The sequence below is a fragment of the Thunnus thynnus genome, chromosome 12, assembly GCF_963924715.1.
Source record: "Thunnus thynnus chromosome 12, fThuThy2.1, whole genome shotgun sequence".
NCBI classification, from domain to species: Eukaryota; Metazoa; Chordata; class Actinopteri; order Scombriformes; family Scombridae; genus Thunnus; species Thunnus thynnus.
The window spans coordinates 8,761,984-8,788,822 of record NC_089528.1 but is presented as its reverse complement, the minus strand read 5'-3'; the positions used below and the strand labels follow the sequence as shown (position 1 = coordinate 8,788,822).

The following is a 26,839-nucleotide window of genomic DNA, read 5'->3' as shown; positions in this document are numbered from 1 at the left end:
GCATGTGTGGTACAAACAGATCACAGAGAGTCTGCCAGAGTTTGACTGTAGTATGAAGTGGATGGTGGACTGGCCTCCATATGGTGCACAGACTGCACATATACAGGTAGCAAAATTGTGCAGAAAGGAGGTGTGCTCAAAATTTTGACCTTGATATTGAATATCATGGCAGCAGAAAGAGAGAAATATACAGGGGGACGAATGGAGAAAAAGAGAAAAATGGGAAAGAAACTAACAGAGCATGGGAAAGAAAGTGAGAAATCTACTGCTCCTGTGTTGGTGCATCTGGAAGCAGTTCTCATTTGTTTTTAACTTTTCTTTCCTTCTATCCCACCAAAGGCATCCCACAGTTTCTGTGCTCAGTAGTAAGTCAAAATGTTTTGGAGTAGTTGTTGTGAAAACCAACTATTGTACAGCTTTGGATCATGGATGCCGGATTCATTTCAGAAGTGCAGGGGCCAAAAAGTGTGTGTGTTAGGGGTTTCACAGAATAGTTGACTGGTTGACTAATTGGCTATTAAAACCAATAGGTGACACTGTGTGTTGCTGCAGACTAATTGTCATCTGTTTTAGCACAGTGCAGTAATAAAGCAGTCGCAAAGCATCTACAGCAAATATGCAGCTGGGGGCGCTGCTGCACTGTGAGCAGTTGTTGATAAGTCATAGTTGTGTCATCTGTGACTTAACACTGTGCAGTGTGGGGCACTAAAGCAGAGGCAGAAAGAAACATGGCTGTATATCCCAATGCTCAACTACAATCAACAGTGTTGAAGGACTATTCTGGCGAATTGGTGCCTTTTCCGTCCCCAGGACATTACATGCATAAATATGCATGAAAAGTATCTGTATAATACATTATATTATAAAGCAAAGTGTCTTGCACTTTGTCCTAATTGCAGTTTGAAGATACATCATGTAAAACCTTAGCCCATCTCCACTCTCTCACACTACACTTCACCATGAAATATATTGATTAGAATCCCTCAGACATCTTTGTTTTTGTATTAGTATGTAGTATGTGTGACTCTATTTCCAATTTAGACATAGAATACATTTTCTCATCGGAAGATTAATGTTAGTTAAAATGCACATTTTAGTCGTGTCCTCAGGTTTTCACTCAGTCCTGTTACCCTGACAAATTCCCCTCTCTACAAATTTGGGGCATCCCACAAGTCACATGATCAATAGGAAGTAGCATCATTTGAGTCTCCTGAGGGCCATAGGAAGACCAAAAGTATGTCCTCTCACTCTTTTTTTTTGTATTTTTGATCATATTGTAAGTATGACTGAGAATGTCAATGTCAACATTCAGTCCTGTTACCTGTTACCTTATTTCTTAGATGTTATGTTGTTGTTTTTTAAAGATAGTTTAGTTTTGGTAAACCACTTGAAGGTGCTAAGTGTTGTCATGCTATTAGCATCGATGCCATATGGCTACAGTAGTTTCACAAGTTATATCCAAAGTTGATCTTGTATTTCAAACTGTTTGAGCATGTTATCATAGTGCATCATAGTAGGCTATTCAGAGCTTTTGAGATGGCCTTCTAACAACCCAAGGACGAAGGTGGACATAACTTTGGTTGTTCTTGAACATAGATTTGTTTGAACGATCATTTTCTACGTTATGCTTTTTAAGATATTTAGAGAAAGAAAGACTCTCACTATTTCTGCAAGAAAGCAGTCGTGTTGTCACTGCAGTCAAACAGTATCTCTAGGTCAGAAAAGCTTGATGGGGGTTTAGTCCAATCAGATTAAGGCTCATTTGTAAACAGCCTCTCAGAGCCAGTCAAGGACACTGCTATTTCACCTACCCCCAAGTTGGTCCCGCCTATATTAGTTAACCAGTTGTATTTGAAACCTTTTTGATGAGAATTGATCATTATTATTGGGTGAAAAAAAATGATATATCTCCTTCGATTAATCGACTAGTCAACTACTTTTTGGGAGTAGTTGATGACTACTAAAATGTAGCAGTTGAGCAGTTGTGAATGCCCGTGTGTGTGTGTGTGTGTGTGTGTGTGTGTGTGTGTGTGTATGCAGCGGTACATGGACCGCAGACTCACTAAACTTTTGCAGAGTAACTATAGCTTGCTTATTAAAAACACAAAGCAGTTAACTACTGCTTGTGGGTTTCCGGGTCTGAAAAGTTAAGCCGATACAGAAATGCCTTGAATCTGCATTCTTTCTAATGGCCAGCGACTCCACTGGTTGCAAAAAGAAGTCTGATTGTATAGAAGCCTATGAGAAAATGACCCTACTTCTCAGTTAATTTATTTCTGCAGTAAACAATTTTCTAATAAGTTTATAGCCTCAATCGCAATTTTCAAGTCTTTTTCAATACAGCATAATGTTAATTTTGTAAATTAAGGTCCCATTTAGAGTAAAATAGACAATAAAGCAGTGTATGCTTTAGGGTGTGGCTACCTTGTGACTGACAAATCGCAACCAAGATGACAAGGTTGATTACATACATTACGTACCATAACCCCAGATTAGAATAGGAGTATAATCACTATTTTAGTGTATTTTCAGTTCATGAAAGTTAATTGTAACATTTTGGTCACCTAAAGTCTTGTTCAGCATTTGGTTTTGCTAAAAAACCCTCTACGGAGTCAACTGTTCAGTTTTTCCAGTAAGTACATATTGTTTTAAGCCTGTTTTTTCACTAGCTAAAATTAGCATTCGCATTATCACAGTTAACCACAGACTGTAAATGCACCGTGCTAACCAAGCCAGCAGCTAGCAGGTAGTGTTAGGGTCAGCTCCACCCTCTCGTCCAAATACGATCACTTCTGGCTCCAAAAAACCAAGATGGCTATGGTCAAACTGCCTAACTCGAGGCTTCAAAGCGGGAGTCAACAAACCAATGGATAACGTCATGGTGGGATTACATACACGCTTTTTTGTTCAGTTACCCAAAACTACAAGTTTACAGGACAGTAACACTTCTGCGGATAAGTAACAGCAAGCAGACAAAATGTTATCCTTGTTTTGTAAGCAGCCATGCCCCAAATCCATAGTTAATGATAAATCAATATAAATGAATAATAAATAAAATAAAATAAAATAAATAAACTGCTTCATCTCTGTAAATTATCACCATGCCATGCTGTTGTGAAAATGGGGGGTTAAAGTATATTTATATATTATATACTTTACATTTCCTAAAGTATATCAATATATATTTTTATCATTGATTTCACTTAAATTCCTTAAAATGTCTTTTCCCCCCCTGAAAAGCATATACAATACCCCTAGTGATGCAATACTGCCCTCTATAGGGTGTAAAGAGAACACAACATGGACTTTGGGTTGAGTTAAAATTTATTATCTCATACCACATTTTCTATATTACATTTTAACAATTACTTTTTTTTAATATAGTTTAGTGTATAATTTACAATATGACAACACAACAGTATATCATAGCAGTTTATGTTACTGTAATCTTGGACTTCAATAAATTAGTTACGATACAAACATAGACAGTGTGGCCATAATCAGTATTTGAACTTCAGGTGTTAGAGAGCAAAAAACATGTTGTTCAATATCATTATCAACATCTAATGATCTTAAATGCACAATGACTGAAGTTTTACACTGACTGTAACTGTAGTAAATATAGTAAATGAGTGACAACAGGAAAAAGTCAATTTTGTTGTGTAAATGTGAGAACAAGGGAGCTTGTTAGTTGTGATGAAAAATAAAACTACAAACAGTTAAAAATCCCATGTAGCATTTTGGGATGTGATTACAAAAAACACCATGTTAGGCTTTTGATATCAGGGTAAAAATATCACCATGTGTAATTAATCCTCTAGTGTATTCAGATATTAGAGATCAAACGTGATAATTCGGCACTTAAGTGTTGAGTGTTGCAGCAGAAAGGAAGTTGCATTGCTATTATATTATGAAAGGCATCTTTGAGGCAAAAACAAGTGACATTGACATGGATGATGGATGAAAAAGATGCTAAAAGTGGCAAATACCTTATAAGAGGATGCATATATTTTAAGTTATGTTTATGTTTGAAATAAAAACACAGAGTACAGCTGCTGATTGTAAATAAAGAACTGGACTGATACTATTTGTTTGGATAAATACATTAGCATGATGCTCAGCTGCACAAGTTCTATATCCACAATGCTGCCATATTTTCAAACAGATAAATACTCAATGCACCCTCAATGTATATTTGGACTGTGATAGTAAGGAAATGTCCACTGAATATAATATTCTGGCAAAACTGTGTATGTGAGGGCTATAAATGTAAGTTTACCATGTGTCAAACACTATATAACAATGAGTTGGTTTTTGGTCAATGCTGCAAAGAGGTATCTGTTAAAGTGAGAGAGAGAGGTGATTAAGAATAAGATAGGAAGTCCACACAGTGAATGAGTGAAGCGGACGGACGAAGTAAACAGACAAGGAGAGAGAAGGAAGGATGTAAAGAAGAGAGACAGGATGAAACAGTTTAATAAGGCCAGTAGGAAGACAGTGAGAAGTTTTAGTGCAGGATCTCAATGAGGAGGCGTTTGAAGTCTCCACCACAGTCAGAATCCAGGGCTTCTTTCAGGGGAACATCGTACTTCTCCAGGTACATGTCCTTCACTGTGTCCAGGTCGATCTGTCGGTTAACACATAAAGCTGCGGTCACTGTGAAATTCTGTGAATGTGTTCATTTCTGGTTTTCTTTTGGAAGTTCAAAGATTTTTGGATTAGAGATTCAGAACAACACATCAGATTACTTTTCAAACAAGTGCAGGATGCCTGTGCAAACTATACAGTAAGCACACAAGAAGAGAGGATTCATCTTAAGCAGCTAACATCAATATAAAATACAATAATTCTGATTTTCGTTTGACATGCAATCAAATATTATGATACACACACACACACACACTTGCCTCAGAGCGACCAACGATGATGCGAATGAGTGTTTCCTCATCAGTGCCCGCTCCCTTCATAGCAGCATTAATGCGTCGGGCAAAATACAGCTGTGGGTTCTTAGCACACCTTACTATAAATCATACACACACAAAGGCATCAGGTATTATGAAATGTGTAAATGAAAATCGATTTGATATTTTATTGTTTTGTGAAGAATCCTTTCCAAACGTACCCAGAGTGATGTAGCAGTCCTTGAGAGTTCCCGTGGCCTCAGAGTCAATGGCGTCCAAAATGTCTGTTCCTGAAAGCTGCAAGACAATAAGTTCACACAAGAACTTAATCTCAGTGAAGACATCTGTAACAACAATGACATGTTATCCTCATCCTCAGGTATTACACTGATATTACAAATGAAGGAAAAAAACAAAACAAAAGCTGTGTTTTTTTGCAGCAATGAGTGCAGTACTTACCGATTCGTAGAACTTAAAGGTGGCCTGAAGCTGCATGTAGTTCCTGTGTGTGAGAATGAAGGTGAAGGTCGACTCATCTGTGCCAAACCTGCCTTCTCCTGCCTGATGGTTACAAAAAAAGGAAATAAAAGAAACACATTTGTAAGTATTGCCACAGTAACGGTCTCACTAGACTGATCAGAGGAGCAAGTGCAGTTATACAATAAAGTTAATTCGATTTTATTACAATCTGAATCTTGTTTTGAGACTTTTGGCCATAATTCCTATTATACATTGTAATCACCAAGTTAAACCTGTATTATAGTTGTTCTCGATTGCTAAGACACATTTCTGGAAATTATGTTCCATTTCCCAAAACTCTAAACACAAATGCATAAATGCACACTCATCTTCAAAAATTATCCACTAAAAACCATGTAATCTTACATCTAAACCAAACTTTGCCTTCAGACATCACACAAAAGCCATTAAATACAAATGAAACAGTCATTGCACACTGATGAGATCAATTCAAAACACTACCATAGAAACCTGTTACTGCAATGAATAATGGTGCTTATGGTTTTCCCCCAGAACAACCTCTTTATATGATGAACACAATATAAAGACACAAAACATATACATTTTCAAAATTAATTCCTTAATGTACTGTAGTAATATAAACTTCAGTTAAAAAGTAAAATGTACTGTAAAAAATATGCAACTGATAAAGAACATACAATACAAATAAATATATAATATATAATGCTAATAAAATAACTTCATGTATTTATCAGTATAAACCAATGAAAAAAACAGTTTGTACATAAAGAAAGAAATCACATTTATTCTGCGTCAGTCCTTGTGGATCCATTGTTCCAAAACAAGTGAACTGACCCATGACCTTTTTATTTATCCTGAGGTTATGATTGGTGTGTGAATAATTTTTACTCTTAGTGTTTCCACCTGGGCATTTGTGTGTCAATTAGGTTCCAGCTGTGATGACTTGACTTAGTGATACTGAATGCCAGCGCTTTCTAAACGAGCACATGAGTGAAAACAGGGGAATAATGTTTATAGTTTTTGGAAATGGGTCTGTCCTCTGGTAGATGGCGTCATGCTTCGGGGTGTTTAGTTAATAGGTCCAGTTATAGTGTATAAGCGATAAAGAAAAACTGTAATTGGGTTCCAGCTGTGATGACTTGAGATAGTGATACTGAATGCCAGAGCTTTCTAAACGAGCACATGAGCAAAAACAGGGGAATAGTATTTATAGTTTTTAGAAATGTGTCTGTCTTTTGGTAGATGGCGTCATTGTTTTGGATGTTAAGTTAATAGGTCCAGTTATAGTGTATGAGCATTCAAGAAAAACTGTAGCTGTTTTTTGGCCACTTGGGGGCAGCAGAAACAAGCTGTAAACACAATATTGATATATTATCTACAATGTTAACCAGCTAGTTGCTAACTTTGTCTATCTGGCGATTTTAAGGGATTTTTTTTTACAAAAACATCTCCCTGCTAAGAATGGAAACAATTCTAAGAGAGCAGCAAGAGTGAAACAAAACATTTAATTAGAGGGCTGTACAACCAAAGCAATAACTTAAAGATGCTAAAAAGCTCCATAAAGCTGAGGGGAACTGCAGGATCAGGTGATAATTCTCTTTGGGTTCCTCATTATGAGCGATCCTTATCACATTACACCAAGTTATTTGAGCCATTGTTAATGTAAAAATATTGCCTATAGCACCTTTAATTGCTGAAATCTGACAATGCAGTGAATACAATGTTAACATAACCTATAGAAATTATGGACAAAACTATTAAAATAACTATTAAAATTCATGTTGTAACAAACTGTAAATATCCTTTTAAAGGAGAATGACTATAAAGTCTCATTATGATATGGTAAAAGTATTTTCAATAAATTGTTTTTTGTTGAGCTGTTGAAAACTTGCTACCAGAGAGGCAGACTTTGCCACAAAACTATCTCTGCTCACATTTATATTTGTGTCACCATGAAAATTCAAGTGTGAAGCATCACACCTTAACTGTGAATTTCCACACAGATCCCACAGAATCCTGTCTGTAACACAAGTCACAGTACAGCATTAACACAAAAACAACTGATTTGATTTAATCAAATCTGTACTTGAGATGGGACACAAGACTTGCCAGTCATCCTGGGCTCACACACTTAAACACTTAAACCCCAGATCACATTACCTTGCAAACATCAGTGTGATTTAAGGGCAGACTATGAATAACAGCTTTAATTGGAAGGAATTATTGCAGCACAGACCTCTTCTAAGAACTTACCTCAAACAAAGATGAAGCATCCTGTTCAGCTAAAGCTTCGTCCACCTCAAAGCCCTCATCTCTGCTCGCCTGTAGATAAAGGGGGATATAAGAGAAGAAGGGGATAGAGGGGGAGATATGGGGAGTGAGAAAAGTTAAGAGGATGGATAAGGGAGGTGATCCATGAAGAGAGAGAGTGAGGGAAAAGATTTAGCGAGTGGAAGAAAGGTCAAAGATATGGATTGCAAAACTAATCTCAGGCTTTTAATAGGATAACAATCACCTGCTACACATTTATAGGACATATTTGGGGCCATTAGCCCATGAGTCACACTGTGTTTGTCTTTCTTTCTAGGGGAAGGAAAAACAAGGGGAAACAGGCAAGGGTGGGAGTGCTGAAAGGGATGGAGATCGCATAGAGGCCAAAGCATGCCAAACAATGATGTGATGTGTGACGAATGTCTCAGTGGGCGAATTAAAGCATGCAGAACAATTCTGTGAGCAGTATCAAAAGAATAAAAGTGCTATTCTTATTGTCTTAAAGGCTTACATCCAGTGTCAAGACCTACACTTGAAATATCAAATTGTGTTTGAAAACTGTGGTAACTCTAAGTTTCTGCTTTGAGTACTGCAAGTCACCTTGTAACCACCCGTACATAATACTATAAGTGTGTTTCATGGTTAATAAACTTCAAATATTCAGTGTTCACCTGCAGCAGTGAGATCAGCAGGTTCCTCACGTCTCCGCTGGTGTCACCCTCAATGTCTGCCTCCAGGTCACGCTCATGCACTGTAAGCCACAAGTAGTCACTACTTTAATTTCAAAGTCTTCCTAAATCTTTTACATCATTAACAGATGTAAAATATCTGTGTTCAGTTCCTCTCAGTACAGTGCAACAGTATGGTTTAGTAAAAAGGGAAATTTGACACCAAAATGTATTTGTGGCCAGCAAGTGAGGAAAACACAGCTCACTTAACCATGATTCATTCCCAAAAGTGACACACCCAAGACTTTAGGACAAATATAAAAATGTTCAACTGTTCCATGAGCTGGTTAACTGACCACACTTTCCAGTATGAGAGGAACATCAAATTATAGCTGCCTAAATACGACTCAGCAGAGAAGAAAACCTACCCTGGACATAGGCCTCCTTGTAGCTCAAGATGTCCTGTAGGGAGACAGAAGATGAGATTTATGAGATGACATTAAAGCTGCTCTAACCAATATTTTATATTAGCAACTGATTAAATGGCCAAGTGTAATATGAATGGTGTCACTACCCACAGAGAATTATCACTCGACTCTACAGTCAACATCAGCTAAATGGAGCGCTTAGTGCCTTTCAGCTCTATGTTTTGGTTTTACAATCCCAGCTTTACATGTTTTAGTTCACCCTTACCGCGCTCATCAACATTGTTATTAGCAGCAGTAGACAGCTGCTTTCAGTGAAAAAAGCTTATATAAACCCACTGTGCTACACCTGCCCAGCACCAAACAGACAACGTTAGCAGCTAACTGGTGAACATATTGGCGTTTAGAAGCTAAAGAGCTAAATGATCTCTTCCGGCTCCCTTTCACCAGGAGCTGGAGTGAATTTTTGATTTATCAACATCAGGTGGTCAGAAACATGACTCCCAATGAATGCTAATGTTACTCAGTGTTTGCTTCTAGTTCTAGTCATTTTAGTTCTGATCATGCTGATACTTATTCAAGTGCTCATTTTTTTCTGATAAGTTTGTTTTTAATTAGTTATTTGATTAAATAAAAAGGGGGTATGACGTCATGATTGCCAGCTGTGATCCCCGTCATCCCGACTCTACTGCACAGACTCTGGCTCCAAATGATGTCAAACAAGCAAGATGGCAACTCCCTCAATTGAGATATTTTGGCTTCTCTTTTGCATAGCAGTAGGAAGTGGAGACACATCGTCCATCCAACTGTTTGTTAGTTTGCTAATGTGATAATCAAGTGGCAACCTCTGGGGCTGAAAAATGAAGCCAATACGGAAGTGTAAAAAACTGTAGTTCCTCGAATAGCCACTTGAGGCTGGCTCTAAAAGTGAGTCAATCTCCATACACTCTCATGTTAAAATGTCCAACATTACGGCAGAAATAAACATATTTACACCCTGGTATAAAAAACAATTTTGGTCTCTATAGCTTATTTCCTCTTTCATGACAACTGTACAGGGGGTGAATTTTTTTTATAATTCACTCGATTAAATTTTATTAAGCCGTAAAGTTATGCATAATTAAGGTTGTGGCCGCTTTGAGCGTCAAAACCGCTGTTCAGAAACCAATAGGTGACAGCATGGTGGCTTGTTGTTGCGTTGCCCCCAAGTGGCCAAATAAAATAAAATAATGCAGCTTTACTATTTTGACAACAGAGGAACAGAATTACATCAAGGAAATTAATACAGGTGATATGTCAGACTTTCTAAAAGGAAACAGAGTCACCATACAAATGTAAATATCTGCTTCTGCTTCTTTTGTGCTGCATGCAATGTCTTACTTTTGAAACTGAAAGTCATTTCTGTGAGGACACACTTCATAAAAGGTTTATAAATTGTAATTAGTGGCTTTAAAAGTTGGTAAAACACGTATTGATGCTTCATATCCTTTTAATCAATACTAGAGTTGGAACTTATAAACCTATTATACAGTAAATTATACCCTATTCAAAAGCAGTATTCAAAATAGACACCATATCACAGACAGTTTGATCTTTAATTTAGAGATCAACAGGCAGCGGGGAGAGACTCTGCAGTAAATATAGCATATAACTAATCTAACCTGAAGTTTATGAAAGAGTGAAAATAAATAGAAACATACAGGCACGTAACCACTGTGGGAGACGAGGGATCACGTCCCCCCTCAAAATTTGAAACATGGGAATTTGTCACCCCCAATATTTGTAATTGACAAAACATCAGATTCTCCCAACAGATGACAGAAAACTGATTTGTTCCCTCAATATTCAGTATTAAACTGACTCCAAAACACACTGGATGTTTATCATTCACAGAAGAAAACCTCCTGCATCTTGTTTGTGTTCATGTCAACAACAGCAGTGGAAAGCAGCTGTGAGCGCGGTGCCAAAGCTTGGAGTCCATCCTGTATGTCCTGAGGGCCACCGCTGCTTCAGACCCAAATGTTTTGAGCCGAGCCAGTTAAAATACCACTTTTCTGGTCCTCAAAACTGATATTTTATTTAACAGAGTGGAACTTAACGTGGAGCGTTAGATGGAAGGGGAGAAATATGGTACTGCACATAACCAGACGCATACAGGCTGTGGTTATATTACAGGCAATAAAGTTACTATTTACAGTGAGCAGAGCAGTTTCCAGTGTTCAGGCTTTTCTCCACATTTCAGCACAGAGGGTCAATAATAAAACTGCATGGAGAGTAAAAGACAGTTTGCGTGTCTTTAGTCAACAAAGGAGTGCACACACAGAGCTCTCCAACATCACAAATCAACCTTTATGTGTTTTGCTTCTTTTTCTTCTCTAGTTCAAATATATTCCATAACCTATCTTAAATGTCTGTCAAAATACAGCTATAAATGTGACTCAGGCGAGTCTGTAATGTGTTAGATTAATGTCTGAATCTTACAATAATGTTGCACAGGTGTCACTGAATGTAATCTGGGATGTTGCAGAAACATCACTACTGATGTTATGTTTGTTGCTCCGCTGCCAGATTATTTCCTTTATTAAACACCCACAGAATTACAAGGCAGCCGAAACGATAAGTGCGTTTTTAAATTGAGAGAGTGATGTGTGCAATTACGCATGTCGTACAGCAGCGGTAACTTCATTAACAACAGATCAGTCAGGATCTGATGGTAATTAATGTTCTGTGTTCTGTCACATACCCAACAAGTCAGCTGTTACACACTGACTCCAGGTTTATACAGTGGAATTGTTTGTAATAAAGCAGCACTTACGGATGAATCCTGAGCTCCGTCAGAGCTGTCAGGACATTTTTATTTTAAGCTAAAAGTCCAAGATAAGCCTCATTCAGTGCTTTTATTGTGTTGTGGGACTGGAGCTGTGGAGGTGAATTTTCCAGCTGCTCAGATAAACCTGGGCCTCTTTCTTACAAGTCCATTTAAAGGGCCAGTTCACCCCTTCCCTCCCCGTACTTATAGAAGTATCTCCCATTCAGAAAGTTTTAGGTTTATTTGTCCAGGTTTGGAGATTTCTGTCTCAGAGATTGTTGGCTCCATTTCAATAATTGTTAATTAGGTTGATTTTCTACCAAAAATATGATGACTACAAATAACCTAGTGCACCCCCCACACCCCCCCATCCCACTCACTTGGTCCCCCCCAGAATCTGACTTGCGATCGTACTGCACAACAAAAATTTATCATCTATTTACAAACCTCATTGGTAGCTGTGCACAGGATCTCGACCAGCACGGCTTCGTCTGTGCCTGCCCCCTTCATGGCCTTCCTCAGCTCCTTGGCAAAGTAAACACGAGGAGGGTCCAACATGGCTATGACGGCTTTCTCAAAACTGCCTGACAACTCCTTCTTCAGGACCTCCTCCAACTCCTGAACAAAGAGGTGACATGATGCATGGTTCTTCAGTGTGTGTGTGTGTGTGTGTGTGAGAGAGAGAGAAGCAGGCAGGTACTTACATCATCATACTTTTCAAAATAAGCCTGTTTGATCTCCACACGTTGAGCTGAAGAACGATTGGCCAGGATCTGAATGATAGCCTCTTCATCTGTTCCTGGAGAATATACAGTAATGTACACATAAAGGGCTGACCTCACAATCACTCAAATGAAATAAAAGTGCTTAGTGATCATAATAATAATAACAATACACTATTATTCAAACTGGAAAGCCACTCTTATGAAAATGACTGCCAATCAAACATATTTCTGGTAAAATCTGTGTTTTCATTGGTATTTTTATGCATTAAAAATGTTTTTTTTTAAAATTTTATATCCACATGTTTAATCATATGTGACACCATAGTGTAAGACAGACAGTAATATATATGATAAAGTACTGTTTCCACCTCCATTATTCTCAACTGAGGAAATTCTATTTGTAGAAATTCTGTCATAATTATGCAAACTTGTTCTTTTTGCTAATTGTGACATTTTATTTCATCTTTTAAATGTGCTGGCTAACTCGGGGTGTTTATGGCTTTATTTTACTCAGAAGAGACAGTTATCCTCATGCATATGGGTATCAACATGTATCCTAGAACTTGTTGGCAGGACAGTGGGAAAAAAGGAGACTGAAAAGTGTTTCCATTATACTTTGAATGCTTACTGTTGAACTAAAAGTCAGTAATATGTAAGAAAATGTTATAATGCTTTGTTGTCACTAAAATTAATTAATAATTGCTAAAAGTTTGAATAAGGCGGCGGGGTCGATAATGCTTTGTGTTTCTATCATACAGATGGTGTAAAATGTTTTCCATGGTATGTGTCATCAGTCTGCAGCGTTTCATCTTCTTGAGCACAATTCTGATGATGATTTTGTTTCTCTGAAGTATCAGGACAAATAAATGTGTTTTCATATCAATGACATTTCATAATTCCTGATATGGGAAGACATACAGGATTTATTGAATGACTGCATTACATTCACTGCAAATAGAGGAATCAGACAGACTTCAAAGGAAGAATGACAGTGAAGAATGAATAAAGAAAAACAATTTAATGAACAATCGATTGACAGAAGAATGAGAGAGAACCCCACACATCCTTACCTAAACCTTTACATGCTTTTCGTATGGCCTTGATATCAGCTGTGACATCAAAGTCCTCATATGGGACTATGGTGGGCTGGAGATGAAAAGGGGACAGGATCATTCAAAACGTATAAAAAATTGATTAATTGATTAAAAAAAAAAAACAACAAGTGCTAAAACTATCATATTAACCACTCTTATAGACACTAAAAAGAGTTAACACATACTTTCCAATACATAAATAAAGCGCCTACATTCTGTACATAAAAAGTACTAGTATAGAGTTACAATTGCCATGTTCTCCATTGAAACAGATTAAAGTTGAGGAAAGTATTTGCATCCAGGCAATTTTCTCCCGCAGGAAATGGGTGCAGCCTGTCTGAGTATGTGTTTGCTGAGTCATGGGACAACAGCAGCAGCAGCAGCAGCAGCAGCAGCAGCAGCAGCAGCCTCCTCTCCTCGCCCACCCTCCGTTTAATACAATGCGGCCTTATTGATCAGCGTTTCTGAGAAATTCCACATTGCTGCTGTTGCTGCTGCCTCCTCGGCCCTCAGCAGGGCACACATTCCCTTTGCTTAAGTTAACTGCGCAAGTTCTGCTTCATACTGACTGTTTGGAGTCATTTATTGCATTTTTCACAAAAAGTCTTGCTTTTGCCTCCAGGAAGATGATAAATCTATAATATTCCCTTGGAGACTGTTCTTGATAAACTACACAATGTTGACTTGTCTTATCTCTGAGGAATTGTAACTGTTTGTGTATGTGTGTGTGTGTGTGTGTGTGTGTGTGTGTGTGTGTGTGTGTGTGTGTGTCTCTGTGTGTGTGTGTGTTTGTGTGGACATTTTTCCTATTGCATCAGTGCATATCTTACAGCGCAGTTTAAAGTCTCTGTACAAAGAGGGTGCATCATTCCTGTTTTATTCCTGCTGATTGTGACCAGTGGTGCTATTATATTGTTCATATTTTATTTATATCCTTCCCACTTTGTTATTATGATCAGTAGTAATATTATGATTATCATATTGTATTATAATTGGGCTATAACCGGTATTTCGTTGGTGGCCTTGTTATTGCGGAGATTCACAGCTTAAATTCTTATTCTATTCTGTTTCCTATAGACCACACCTACCGATGATTCACCTTCCTGTAAACTTTATATCAGAGTTCCTGCAAAAAATATGAGAAAATGTCCTGATCGACACCCCACAGAGACAGTCACATAGTGTTTACTAAGCCTAACAAAACCCAATAGTCTCTTTTAAGTAAGTTAGTTTTTGTTTAATAACTTCGTCACAGAAGATGCAGTAAGTCACGTTTTTTTCTTACCTGAATGTTGCCCATGATAGTCCAGACCGGTCTGTCCAGTTATGGGGAGATGTGTGTTTGGATGTTGTGCTGAGTTGTCCTGTGATGCGTGTCAAGCCCCGGATCGGCTGTTCCTGCAAGGACTCAGCCCTGTCCGGTGCTGCAGAGTGACGTCACCGCCGCTTATTTATTCAGCAGGATGGAGCTGAGTCTGGGTGGAGTTGGGGGAGGTGGTAGTGGGGAAAATAGTAGAATAATTCATTCTGCCTTGTAGTTATCAACTAGCTGTTAGTTGTGCCATAGAAATGAAAAAAATTAATGAAATGATTTGTTATGACTTGTGCCCAGTGGTGCATTTACACAAGTACTCTACTTTACTTACAATTTTGAGGTACTTTCTTGAATACTTCCATTTTATTCTACTCTGTACTTTTACTCTACCACATTTCAGAGGCACATATTGTACTTTTTACAATTTACTTTTTAAGAAAATTTTCAATAACCGGCTTATGAAATATGATGCCATGAATGATGCATGATAAAAATGATTCACCTTAGGAACAGACTTGTGATTATGCCTGAACAGCAGCTCACTAGAGAGATTTTAAATTGGGACGTGTTGCATGGATAGCCCTGGATTAGTGTGGTGAAATCCTTATTCTGTATGATTGATTCTCTTTTCATCTTCCAAAACAGATTGTAGTGTAATATTCATGATGCCCAGTGCAAACTGTTCCTGATTTACAAAGAAAGATGGTTTGTTGATGATGGGATAAACCTGAATTAAGTAACTATATTAAAAACATATTGTCTGATAATATGAGAAGCAGAATTTACCCAAAAGTCAAAGATCTCTGTGTGTACATTAGTTATAGAAACAGGCAGGTTTACTGTTCTCCCTGAAGAGAAAGGACTGTTTCCTGTGTGATTTAGGTGAGACTGAAGATGAAGTCCATTTTATGTTTTATTGCTCATTGTATGATGATTTTAGGGCCACACTATTTAGTAAAATGTCCTTCATTTCTGATGAGTTTCTCTGGATAAATAATTATAAGAAACTTGAGCTGTGTTTCAGGAAGGGAACCTTTGTGTGGCTGATTTTATTTGTACAGCCTGGTACAGAAGACAAAGCTCTTTGTTTGCAATGTAATGTAGGAAGTTTTGTTCTACGTTTGACAAACATTTCACCACTGCAGCTGTATGTCGGTGTCTTGTGAGTCCATGTGGGCTGAGCACATGACACACCAACTAACTATGATGCATTATTATGGATAAAAATAGCTGTATATAAAGTAGTTCAAATGAGATCCACCTCAAATGGCTAAAACATTAAGATGCTGTTCGCACTTTAATGCATCTGAAATAATAATCTAATGTGAAACTCTGTCACCTTACTAGAGTAAAGGAGTGTACTTTTGACGCTTTAAGAGTGTTACTGCTACTTTCATACTTCTACTCGAGTAAAATAATTAAAGCAGGACTTTTGCAGTAATGTAATGGAATATATTTAAAGTGTTGTAATGTCGTGCCTTTGCAGCAGAGACAGTGTAAGCTTGAATACGGCTGCTTTTGTGAAATTGCATCCCTGAAATACAGCCTTCATCTATATAAAATTATACACTAAATACATCCCAGTCTTAAGTGAAGAATCACATTATCTTCTTCTTAGTTTATTAAGACTCTAGTGGATGATTAAGACGTTTATGTCTAGACATGAAGAGGCCATTCACAGTTACACTTATTCTCCACTTGGTGGCAGTGTTGCACAGTCTACAAAAAAGGACTTCCTATGAGAGAGTTTACAGAGATATAAAATTAATTCAGTTGAATTGAAAGTGCAGGTGATCAAGATATATGGATCATAAATATGAACCTCAAACAGACATTACTGAACAGAACAAGAGAATCTACAGTCCTAAAGCAAACTGAGAGCCAAATCAGTGGCAGTGGGGTTTTATAGAAATATTTAATTCAGAATTGAGAACAGGGTATTTACTGTATGTACATGCAACACAATATGAATGTACAATATATAAATACTCCCATGTGGATGCTACAACAATTTGTAACCTTTTGGAGTAACACTATACAGTATAACAAGCATAAAGTACATTTAGTGGGCAAGTTACAACGTTCCATTTTAAATCATCTGGTAGAAAAACGCTTGTGAAAGTTGGACCAGCGATAAATAAAGTGAAGTAGTGGTACATGTATATTTATCAGGCCTCTCACTTTATGGATGCTGTTTCCTGAATAATGCAAAACAGATTAGCACACAGTTTAAACTGGACGCTCTTTCCTAGTAAATACATGACAACATCTGACATCTTTATTTGAACAAATCCAATGTGCAGCGTACATTTGTCAAGTCCTCTTTAAGTATTTCATAGTAGGCTTTATTCACTGTTTTTAATGCCTTCAGGTGAATTTTAGTGTACCATGACCTCTGTATGTTCACAGTCATGCACACACAACCATAAAGACGCTGAGCTGACTACTATGTGAATGGCTGACTGTTGATGTTGGAGATGTTGTTGAAATGGTAAATTACTCATTTCCCATTAGAGAGAAAGTGGCAAAAGAAAGCTTTGGTCATGCATAGTTGTGGTTTTAGCGATTGAATGTGTGCAAATATTTGAAAGAAGGTGCATTCAAGCAGATGTAAAATGGGCAACTAAGTGAGAGAAAAAAATGCATTATTCACATCATCCACCCAACTCAGGCTTGTGTTTGGTCCTTAAGTCGCCCTTCTAGACGTGGAGATACAACAGCCTGTGATGCAAGAGTGGTGTTTTTTTTTTTAAAGAAGGGATGTCCATAGCAAAAACAGAGTAAATGTGCCACTTTATAGGAGTAAACAGTAAATAAATGTAAACAGAAGGGAGAGCTTCATGGATATTTTATCTGCTCAACTGTAACTGTGAGCCATTTGAAACATCCGTGTACATTATTGATATAAATGCACATCATTTCAAAAGCATCAATGTGGTACATCAGAAGACAAATATCATAGGCAACAACATCAATAGTTCCACTGTCATATTTGAGTACAAGTTAACCAATAAACATTTAGTTATTGGATGCTTGGTAGTTTGCAACATGCAATGGCTTTTGCAAAATGTATACACACTGCACTGTATATGGAGGACTTAAACTGAAACATACAGTTTTCTTCATTTAAAGGTGAAGCTAGACTACAATCCTTTGTTATTCCCGTGTTTCTCTAATCAAACACATCATCTTCATGCCATGAATTATGCATTTGGCCTAAAGGTAAGGCATTCACAGCTGTGTCTGGGGCTTTGGTCCTGCTTCACGGAGCTCATATCCCATTCTTTTCCTAAGGTCTTTTTGCCCTGCTGCCTCTTTGTGCATCATCAGTATCTGATACGGTCGGACTCCACTGGTTAACCATGTAACATAGATTATCAGTTTCATCAGCTCGACAGGGAAAACATACGTGAATATTCAATAAGCTGATTATGTGAAGCATTCAGTGTGTTTGTGGTCAAACGATTGTCTGATCTGCTGGTTTAATACAGGTATGATTAATTTTCAAATTACCTTGATGTACTCGATGTGATAAAAACAGACAATGTACCTCTGACAAATGTGCAAGCAAAAGTGCAGACTAAAAATTTCTTTAAAGTGACTTCAAGGTTGCATTCACTGCAATGTAACAACGAGAACTTTTGTTATTTAGCAAATACTCATGTTTGGATCGCATCAATGGACAGCAGAATAAATGTTCTTCCTCGCAAAATCTCTTACACCAAGGTGACCCAGAGTAAACTTTCTTATCAATGTCACATCTTTATCTTTTGGTTCTCCCCATAGAGACATTTCATTGCTTTGTCCTCTGTGGATACAAAAAAATACAATCGTCACACCAGTCATCATGCCTTCTCCCCGGAGTCTGGCTCCTGAAAGTCCCAGGGACAAACATCAGCCATTTGTGCACCGCTGATGACTGCAGGTTTGTGACTAGTACTCAAAGAGCTCTCTTTCTTCCTGTCTGGTGAGGGTTTAGTCTGACCAAAGCTGGTGTGTGAGGGCTCAGCCTCCCGGGAGAAAACCTCCGCCCTCTTGTTCTCCATCACCTCTGGGTCTCTGGTGGAGCTCCTCCGCCGCTCAGAAACCGGCCCGCCGCACTCTGACGACTGACTAACACGCCTCCTCTCTGATGGCGGCTTGCTGGAGGAGCTCCGCCTTTCTCTGCTTTTCTCCCTCCCTTTCTCCTTCTCCACCTTGTGGTTGGACGAGCAGGAGCCTTTCCTTTTCTTCTTGTGCGTGGTTGGACTGTTGCAGGTCTTCTCCTGCTTAGGCGAGGGTGGGCTGGTGTAATCCCACGGGCAGATCTCTACCATCAGGGAGGGTGGCTGCAACAGGCTCCCTGTGGACTTGGAGTGGTCTGAGTGGAGAGCCTTGGGTTTTCCATCAGTGGGTGTGACACTCTTTTTACGCCTGATCCTGTCTGGGGAGATGGAATCTGAATCTCTTCCCAGCATAGGCTGCTCATCGAACTCCCAGGGGCACACATCCGGCTTGAGAGGCAGAGGTGACCTGGGTGGGCGAGATTTACGTGTTTCCTTGCCCTCCTCCCTTTCTCCTCCTTTGTCTTTGGTGCGGCGTCTGTTGGAAGGCGACTGCCCTGTTTTCTGCCTCTGCTGGGACCGACTACCTTTGGTCATTCCAGAGCCGCTGCCTCTCCGGCCTGCAGTGGTTTCTCCAGGAGCGATTGAAACGTGCTTCTGGGTCTTTGCCTCAGAGGGGGTCTGAGGTTCTTCTAGCTCCCAGGGACAAACCTCAGACACGTCGTAGAGGTTCCTCCCAGTCTCAGAGCAAATGGATGGCTGGCTGCCACTCACCTGTCACAATCAAGCAATAAAATAACTGTTGATAAAACAATACCAACTCAATGTCCACTTACTCACTTGTTAAGGAGCTTTCGACTGTACCACACAGCCAGTCAGCTATCCAAAAAGAAATCTTCCCACTAAATCATTGAATGTAGCATTCAAATAATATGAGAGACAAATAGGGCTGCAACTAACAATAATTTTCATTACCAAACATTTTAGGGATCAACTGATTAATCGATTAATCTTTTAGTCTATAAACTGTCAAAGAATGACAAATGTCCAAAAAGATTTCTAAGAGCTCAAGCTGATGTCTTTAAATTGCTTGTTTTGCCTGACCAACAGTCTAAAACCAGAAGATATTCAGGAACAAAAAAAATAAGTCAAGGTCCAATCACTAGCTTTTCCAGGAGCTTTCAACTACACTTCACAATCTTCAATCACCAGATGGAGTTTGATTAGTTGTGATTGAAATGGCTCAGATGTCATCACAATACCTAAGTATGGAACTTTGCTCACGTTATAATGGATGGCTGTATATGGCGGATAATGTGATGTCATACACCATGTGCAACCCCTTCAGTCTTCCTCTCCAGGAGGTTCCTGTTTTTAGTGTCTACCAGCAGAGATTTTTGGGTGTTCAGTGGTTTGTGGACAGTGTTGGTCCTCTGTAACTCAAAGCTGCTATGATCAATATTTTCATATCAAAAATGGACCAAATGACTACATGTGTGTGAAGGGGGTCGCTCACAGTTACGAGCCCACAGAGAATTATCATCCAACTCTGCAATTCTTCCCAGTTCTATTGAATATTTTTAGCTTCTTTTAGCATACAGGTTTAAGAGTCTGGCTGGATGTTCTGATAGCCCAGGCACATACTGTAAGGGAGTCCCACTGGTATGCCTGTGGTGGTCCCCAATGATTAAACAAAGTCCTGGTCCTGGTCTTAAATAAGAGTGGGATTCTTATCAGCCATTCCTTTTAACCGTTGGTCCAGATTAACTCGTGGATATGCTGCACCTCAATTTCTCTATCCTCCTTCTCATTAACAAGATGTTCTGTTGAGCTCCAGTTGAGACCACTCAAAAAGCTACTAAGTTGAAAGTTAGGATATTTTTGTTTTTTGTCAAACTACTATTTCCAAGGTAAACAATACATTATTGCTCAATAGGAGCAAATGTGAGCAAATCCTCACATTCAAACAGTTAGAAACACAGAATGTTTGGAATTTTTTTCTCTGTAAACAATTAATCAACTGTGAAATTCGTTGTTGATTAATTTAATGTCAATGGAGTAACTGATTATTTTACTTCCTCTTCCCCTAACCCCACTACTATCATTCAGTACAGGAATGCTTCAATCAATTAGGATTTGGAATGTAAATTTGTAAAAAGGTACCTGTTGTTTCATGATGCCCATCTTCATGGGTGTCTTGGAGTACTCCACTGACTGGCTGATGATCATCTTGGGATAATGCTCAGGCGTCTCATCCACACCTGACAACATCCTCCCCTCCTGTCCCTTCAGACCTTTCTTACTGGCATCCTCCACGCTATGCGTCTTGTTGGTAAGCCCTGGCATCTTCTCCTTGGCACTAGCAATCACGCTGAGAGACTTCTGCATGATGGAGGTCCGCAGGTGGACGGGTTTCTTTTCATGTGTTAAGTTGTGAGCACTGGCTGATTTCCAGAAGAGTGGAACAGACTCGGTGGACTCGGCTGGTTCCAGTCTCGGCGGGGTCGGAGGTGGTTCCAGTGGCTTCTTGGAATGTTTTCGGCTAATGAGGGAACCCAGAAGCGATCCTTCTCCACCTCCTCCAACAGGAGTCATTTTATCTCCTGCTGTCGAGCCAGTTTGGCTTCCAGTTTCCTCATCCTGGTCACAAACGTGGTCATAGCTTAGGGACTTCTTCAAGCCTATGACTTTGTTCTTCAGAGAGTCATCCCGGGGTTTGCCTGAGGGGAGATTAAAATATTAGACTTGCATGAAAGTGGGATATGTTAAGTCATTTAAAATGATACATAATTCACAAGTTCATGAAGTTTTGGCCACACTTGCTATTCCGTTGGTCGGCCCACCCATTTGGTCCAGACTGAAATAACTCAACAACTATAGGATGGATTGCCATAAATTTTGTACAGATATCCATGGTGCCCAGAGAATGAATCCTATGACATTAGTAAAACCCTGACTTTTTATTTAGAACCACCAGCAGGCCAAGATTTTTCATATCCAGTGAAATATCTATCAGATGGATTGACACAAAATTTTGTACAGACATTCAGGGTTCCCAGACGATGTAACCCGATGACTTAAGGGATCTGCTGACTTTTCCTCTAATGCCACTATCAGGTAAAATTTATGACCAAATACCTTCAAAACTATTGACATTCCCAACATTAGCTGTATTTTGTGCTCAGCACTAATTAGCAAATGCTAGTGTGCTGACACATTAAGCTGAGCTAAGATGGTGTCCATGGTAAACATATCTAAACATCAGCATGTTAGTATTGTATTGTGAGCATGTTAGCATGGTGATGTTACTGTTAAGCTCAAAGCATCACTTTGCCTAAGTAAAGCCTCACAGAACTTTGCTGTTGCTGTTGTAGCATTGCTGTTGACCATCTTGTAACTGAATTACATTTGTATGATTGCACACAAAGTCAGTCTCCATTTCATTCTCTATGTGGAGCTGACATCAAATATTAGGAGGCAGCACAGTGTGTTTTTCTGCTGGTCCTGTTTGTAGTTATGTTTATATGTTTTCAAGAAGACATTTTGACATATCACAGTAGAGGTAAATAATAAAATTTACACCAGTTGGCTTAATCCAATTAAATTGCTTGAGTTTCAAGGTCCTGGTATTGTGCATGCTGGCTCACTGTCAAACTGTCATGGCTTACTGGGACATTTAAATAGACCAGATCATCGTTAATGTATTTTATCAACACCCGTGCTTTCCAGTATGACAAGTTAAAATGTCTGCTGTGAAAAAGCTCACTACAAGTATGTACTTTACAGAGCTGGCTTCTATTTCTTAATATTTCTAAATGGGTCTTTCATATTAAAGAAGTGATTAATAAAGAATTAATAATGTTTTCTCCATCCAACAAACCAGTCATAAAAGTTGGTTATATCTTGAATGAGAAATGTACTGTGTGTTTTTAGATAAGCAAGGCAACCTTAAAAGGCCGTTTTAAGAAATAGAAATCCTACAGGCTATACAGTAACTTATCTAACAACCCAGTCATATACTGCATTTCAAATGGGAAATTCAGTGATAAATTCTCTTAATTGCCATGCTGTGCTATCACCCTGACTAGGATTTTACCATGATGGCTCGGCTCAAATGGATTTCTCCTCAAGGTGCTGCGATTGCTGCCATGTTCACTGCCATCTTCACGACTGCACTGGCGGTGAATGTGCATGGTCTCTGGGATCTCTGTAATTCGTTTCATCAGGGAGCGACCCAGGCCTTTCTTGGAGTTGCGTTTCTTTTGGAGGTGAGGGTTGTTGGCTAGCATCTTCTTGCGTTTGTAGACTTCCAGCTGGGCGTACAGCTTTTTCAGCTCATCCTAAAATAGAAAGGAGGTTGTAAATACTGGACTGTAAATAAGAACTTTAAGGTTTAAATAACAGACATTCTTTGCACTTCTTTGAGCTCAAAAATGTATTCTTGAATTGTTATGACATCTGGTGGCTGGAGCAAGTTATGAGGATTACTAAACTGTGTGATAAAAATATCTACCATGACCAAATTTTTTTTCCTATTTAGAAAAAACATGAACATTTTGCCAATAATAGAAAAATATCTCTGCCATTGTCATTCATAATAGACCCCATCACTGCTCATGGTTTTCAAGGATCTATCTCAAGTGTGACATGTTCTATAAGTACTATCTTAACGAAAAAGCGGTAGTAAAGCATACATATTTGGATTAACCATGGGAAGGCTTAAGGCTAAAGATCTTGCTATTCTAAATGCTACTTCACCCGTATATCCTCAGGGTCCAGGCTGTGCTCGCTCCAGGCTGAAGTGATGCTGTTGTTGAGGTAAGAGCCAGATCTTCCCATGTCCAGCTCCTCCTCATAGGCCTCTGTGGCGATATCATCCCTGGCCTGAGTCCCTTTAGACAGGAACTAAAACAGATGGAGAGCAACATGAAAGAATACCATCATTGACCCTGTGGGAAGGGTGAGAAAAAGATGTCAAATTGGAAATGTAGTTTCCCTAAGTAACATTATCTCTGGCTTATAGATTTACTGTATGACAAAATTAATGTTAGCCAAGGGTATCATTTGAGGTGGGAGGGTGGTGAACAGCAATTTCCTGCAGCAAAATAGTTACTGATATAGATCTTATGAAGTGAAAAAGTTGCTTTCCTGCCTGAAATTGAATTTGTTTAACTTGAACAAATGATCCCATCCTGATAATATGAACCACAGAATAAGGAAAATGCACATTGTAGGAGATTAACATTGTTTTCATTAATTATTTTTCTTAATATAGTATCTAATGTTTCACTCAATGATTTAACAGTTTCAACTGGCTTCAAACTGAGCTGATTATTGCAGGATTAACCCTAATTTCAAGTAAAATTTTCTAAATTCAGGCTGTTGGAGTGAACAAGGTCAAACCTACAACAACCCAACATATTCTACTGTATATGATCAAGTGTTCATGCAATTTAAAAATACAGATAGCTTTAAAAACCAGAATAGTCCAACACAGGCCTGTGTAGCCTGGTGGCAGAACATTTCAGAGGATCAAAACACTTCCCTGAGATATACTGGCATGGAACACATTAGAACCTCAAGATGATGAACGGACATTAATACTCTTCATCTTCAAACGCAAAGTTTTTATATCTTTACATATCAAATATGGCAGCAAGACGTCTAAACTAAGAATGTGAAATAAAACATTTAGAATTTGTAAATTTAGATATATTCTGGGTATAGTTTCTTGTTGATAGTTGTCCACAGTCTTGACGATACCATTCAGTAAATGTATATTGGTAAATGTTAATAGAAAAATATGATTTTTTCTGGGGAAATGCATTCTTTATGCTTTTATCATGTACAATATTTTAACATTTCCTTTTATGTATCTTACTTAATCACAGATGTACATACAATATGGGGTTTTTTGAACATTTTGACTTGACCAAGATCCGACTGGGATAGAAATGTTTTGTCCATTTCAAAACATTTGTGGTTTGGAGTCAGTGTGAAGGAGTTACTCACAGTTAAAAGTTGAATATTCACATATAAATACAAGCGACTTACTTAAATGTTCCTTAATTGTTGTTTTATCATTCAACTGAAGAAACTGAACTGTGTAAATTGCGTATTATAAATTCAGAATTGTATAATTCTGAATTTATAGGGACTAATCTCCTCACTTGGATTCCTGAGCGCAGAAATAAAAAGGTGAGATGAGGTTGTATTATTACAATAACATGATAAATTAAAGCGAATGATCAGCAAAGAGTGATTCGATTTTGACTTGATTTTCATGGCCAAATTATTTAGTTTGGCTTGACTAACAAATATGGGAACAAAAGGAGACCAAATATTTAGCCCAGATTCAGGAACAGACGCTGTGTGAGATTAACATCCTCCCACTGTGCTTAATTATCCCAGTGTAATCAACTGACTCGCACTTCTGAGGTGCCTAATTAAGAACGAATGAAAGAATGGAGCGCGCTGATGGTGTATTGCATTTCTCACACAGCGGGAGAATTAAATGTTTTCAGACTTGAGAGATTGCACATAAAGACACTCGCGGGAGTGCTTAGCTAAATTACAATAACCGCTAACGCAGTTTGAATGAGTTTAAGGCAATGGTGGCAAATGTGCCTGTGTGAGTGTGTGTGTTCCACATCGCTAATATCAAATGACCTAAAGATTATTAATGAACAGTTGCATATACAAGCTGTAGTACAGCAGTAGCCATTATGAAAATCTCTCGACTGAATATAACCTTCGTTGCAATTACAGGAATTTCCAAAAATGCTCTTGCAGGGAAAGAAAAATATGACCTCTGTACTGATCTCATTCATGCAACTCTTTCTAGGGGGAGCTGCTTCTCTTATGAATAAGGTCAAGTCAGGAACTTGAGGTTATTAATAAATGTGAACTTTTCAACAAAAAAATTGGTGGAAGAACCGTAATATTTGCCTCTATAAAGGTAGCTCATAGACTGTAACTGTTGACTAACAGACCGCTAATCTTCAGGTATGGAGCGTTACCTTTGGAGCGAGCAGCAGGCCCAGAGTCACAGTCACAGTCAGATGAGTGTGAGCGAAGAACAACATGAGCATCCAGTCAGGGTGCAGCCCAGGCACCAGAGAGAACCTGCAGGAAAACATCAACGGCAGAGATTCTGTTCAGTCAATTTATCAAAGTTTATATTTAAAAGTCAGCAGAACTGCAGTGCTTCTCGTGTCTGTGAAATATGTTCAGACACACCTACAAACACAGACATTAAAAGCAGCCTTTAGTGGTTCTCTGGACGAAAAGAGCTGAATGAAATGTACCACAACCCTGAGGCAATCTCAGCGTCTAAAAACTGTAAACATAAAGGCATAAAAGCAAAACTGTGTGAGAATTATAAAGGTAGCAGTTTATTGCAGCCATTTGCCTCCTTTTGAGGAGTAGAGATTTGTTCAACTTGGCTTTGAGCGTAGCACTTTTATTTTGTGTTGAGGCAATACAGTGTTTGAATGTTAGATACAGTTGCGGGTAGCTGCCAGAATAAAGGCAATATTGACAGGAAGCAAAACAGACTTTTCTCATTCCAACCATTTTCGTGTGTGTTTCTCTGTGATTGTCCCTCATTTCTCTTTGATAAATTTAGATTTTTCTAGTTGACTGTGCTTATGATAGTTTCTGTACATAGATTTTGTCTGATTTATCAACATGTGGTGCCTAGAACCACAGAGTCTTTGCTGCTCAGCGCAATTACTGAGGTCCAGCCTGTCCCTGCTAAATTGCAATAATCTCATGTCCCTGCTGGACCACAGCAATCCCCTGTTTCTGAGTTGCTACAGTCCCCCTTGTTCCTGAGCTGCAACAACCTCCTATTCCTGAGTTGCAGCAGTCTCCTGTGGCTGTGCTTCAGCAGAATCCTGTTTACCTCGCTCCTCTGGCTCATCTGCTGGACTCCCAGCCATAGCCACACCCACTGACATCCTCTCAGACCTTCAGCAGGCAGCCACCTCTGCCGACATCCTACCAGACCTCCAGTCGGCAGTCTACACCGACCCACAGCCAGAGCTTTTAGACTATCAGTCAGCCATCTACACCAACTCTCAGCC

The 26,839-nt window shown here is 38.8% G+C and overlaps 2 protein-coding genes across 2 annotated transcripts; both read right to left on the bottom strand.

The window, feature by feature from the left end:
* Positions 1-3,306: 3,306 nt before the first annotated feature.
* anxa13l (annexin A13, like) lies at positions 3,307-14,816 on the bottom strand. The gene is made up of 11 exons (XM_067605166.1): positions 14,680-14,816; positions 13,371-13,446; positions 12,280-12,374; positions 12,023-12,193; positions 8,770-8,803; positions 8,345-8,424; positions 7,656-7,724; positions 5,361-5,462; positions 5,123-5,198; positions 4,908-5,020; positions 3,307-4,627 (listed from the first exon to the last, which is right to left on the bottom strand). The coding sequence occupies exons 1-11, from the start codon at positions 14,692-14,694 to the stop codon at positions 4,508-4,510; spliced, it is 951 nt and encodes a 316-aa protein (XP_067461267.1). The 5' UTR covers positions 14,695-14,816; the 3' UTR covers positions 3,307-4,507.
* Positions 14,817-16,605: 1,789 nt separating this feature from the next.
* LOC137193792 (metabotropic glycine receptor-like) lies at positions 16,606-26,170 on the bottom strand. Its single transcript, XM_067605163.1, has 5 exons — positions 25,772-26,170; positions 23,511-23,657; positions 22,849-23,092; positions 20,916-21,472; positions 16,606-19,526 (listed from the first exon to the last, which is right to left on the bottom strand). The coding sequence occupies exons 1-5, from the start codon at positions 25,889-25,891 to the stop codon at positions 18,555-18,557; spliced, it is 2,040 nt and encodes a 679-aa protein (XP_067461264.1). The 5' UTR covers positions 25,892-26,170; the 3' UTR covers positions 16,606-18,554.
* Between the last annotated feature and the right edge of the window lie 669 nt (positions 26,171-26,839).